Source organism: Castor canadensis, chromosome 13, assembly GCF_047511655.1.
Source record: "Castor canadensis chromosome 13, mCasCan1.hap1v2, whole genome shotgun sequence".
In the NCBI taxonomy this organism is placed as follows: Eukaryota; Metazoa; Chordata; class Mammalia; order Rodentia; family Castoridae; genus Castor; species Castor canadensis.
Window position 1 is genome coordinate 50,868,191 of NC_133398.1, and position 2,315 is coordinate 50,870,505.

A 2,315-nucleotide genomic window follows, 5' to 3' on the forward strand; every position below is an offset into this window, starting at 1 on the left:
AAACAACTACAACAAAAGCTATGTGAGGAAAATAACTTAATTTTCCACTTTAAAACAGTCTGAATGCTTTTGAAGTACATCACTTTATCAATAAAATTATTTTGTATTTAGAAATTTACTTTCAACATTATGTGATACATTTTAATTTATATCTATGTAAATTAAATTAAAAGTCACTCTGAAAATTGTGTTACAAAATTAAAGATGAAAATATATTAAGCATAAGTGTTACCTTAAGTTTTATCTTTTTTAACTCTTCTTTTGACAAGAAGAGTAAACTTCACAGTTTTAATATGTATAGTAGAGGTGTAGACATGATATATAGATAAATATATAGTAAATATATCTAATTAAATTTAATAGAAATTTCAGCAAGAAAAAACATTTTTACAAAGGATTTGGATGAGGGGAGCACAGGAGGGAAAAACAATAATGAAAACCAAAATGCAAGTAGAAAATGCAAGAAGGAAGTAAAAGGAGAAGCAGAAAGTAAGGGGAGGGCAATCAGAAAATGGAACATGGAATGTTCCCTACTTAAGTCAACTGAGCACATCAGGTCTTCAGAGAACCTAGAGGCTGAGATCCAGGATCACCCACCTCATCAGGGCAGCAGCAGCTGCAACATCCGCCATGGTCTTGCCCTTTGCTTTACTGGTGGCCCTGGTGGTGCTGAGCAGATCAGTGTGTTCCCTGGTCTGTGACCTGCCACACGGCCATAGCCTTGGTAATAAGAGGGCCTTGATTCTCCTGGGACAAATGAGGAGAATCTCTCCTTTTTCCTGCATGAAGGACAGAAATGACTTCGGATTCCCCCAGGAGCACTTTGATGGCAGCCAGGTCCAGAAGGCTCAAGCCATCTCTGCCCTTCATGAGATGACCCAGCAGATCTACAACCTCTTCAGCACAAAGGACTCCTCTGCTGCTTGGGAGAAGACCCTTCTGCAAAAATTCTGCACTGGTCTCTCTCAGCAGATGGAAGACTTGGAAGCCTGTCTGACACAGGAGGTGGGGGAGGAAGAGCCTCCCATGATGCATGAGGACTCCACCCTGGCTGTGAGGAATTACTTCCACAGGATCACTCTCTACCTGGAAAAGAAGAAATACAGCCCTTGTGCCTGGGAGATTGTCAAAGCAGAAATCATGAGATCCTTGTATTTATCAGCAAACTTGCAGGAAGGATTAAGGAATGAGACTTGGTCCACCATGTAAATGGCTTTAGGGGACTAATACACTATCTCATTTACACAGCTTTGCAATTACAAGGATTGATTTCTGATGTAGCTGTGATATGAATTCAATCCATTTGTTAAATGATTTTAGGAGCATTAAGCAACACTGTGTTCAACTCCTTAGCATTTTGTTCATATCCATACAGTATATTTATATATCTAACTGTGTATTTATATAAATGTATATTTAGTATTTATTTAATATCCTGTTCAATATTGCATGGCATTATTTATGCATTTACTTATATCATATGGATATTAAATTTACATTATTTGTACTGTCTATATAATGTAGATATAATATTTAAGTATTTATCTATTTAATATCCTGTGCAATTTTACATTGCATTAATTTAATAAAAAACTTGATATATAATCAATTACTTTGTTTTGTTTGTAATGTTTTACAATAGAAGATTTGACATACTTTACAGTCTTATAAATTTTATGAATTTATTTTTATATTAATACATAAAAACATAAATTTTCTATACATGAAGGGATTACAATATAACTTCAATACATATATACGTTATATTATGTTGAAGTCATGGTAAACAAATTTTTCTCCTGTATCATTTTTCACTTCCTATGGTGAAAAATCCTCAAAATCTCTTCCTCTAGCTTTTTTGAAGTGTGCAGTACATTATTCTGTACAGTCACTATACTGTACAACAGTACACTAGGGCATCTTGCTGGTGTCAAATTGTAACTTTGGTCAACTTTTTCCCATCCTTACCCTGCCTCTCACTCTGAGCCCTCAAATAACCACTTTTCTAACTCTCAACTTCTATGAAATTAACAATTTCAGATTGCACATGTGAGTGTGATCATGAGTTACTCTTCTGTCTGTATCTGACCTATTTCACTAATCATCATGACTTCCATATCCATCCATGTTGCAGCAAATGCCAGGCTCTCTTCTTTTTATGCCTGAAGAACATTACATGGTGTGTATGTTCTGCATTTCCTTTATCTATTCACCAGTTGATGGACCCTTATTTTGTTTCCATCTCTTGCCCATGGTGAAGAGTGCTGCACAAACATGGGAGTATATATGTCCCTTCCACAGACTGATTTCATTTT

General features: G+C 35.6%; 1 protein-coding gene across 1 annotated transcript; it reads left to right on the forward strand.

Annotated features, from left to right (window-relative positions):
- Positions 1 to 415: 415 nt before the first annotated feature.
- On the forward strand, positions 416 to 1,209 carry LOC109690286 (interferon alpha-10-like). Its single transcript, XM_020169570.2, has one exon. It carries the CDS (start codon positions 631 to 633, stop codon positions 1,207 to 1,209), a length of 579 nt encoding a protein of 192 aa, XP_020025159.1. The 5' UTR covers positions 416 to 630.
- Positions 1,210 to 2,315: the final 1,106 nt, after the last annotated feature.

What these genes read in the sequence shown, in the direction of transcription:
- LOC109690286 (XM_020169570.2), top strand. Translation starts at nt 631, where the DNA reads ATGGTCTTGCCCTTTGCTTTACTGGTGGCCCTGGTGGTGCTGAGCAGA.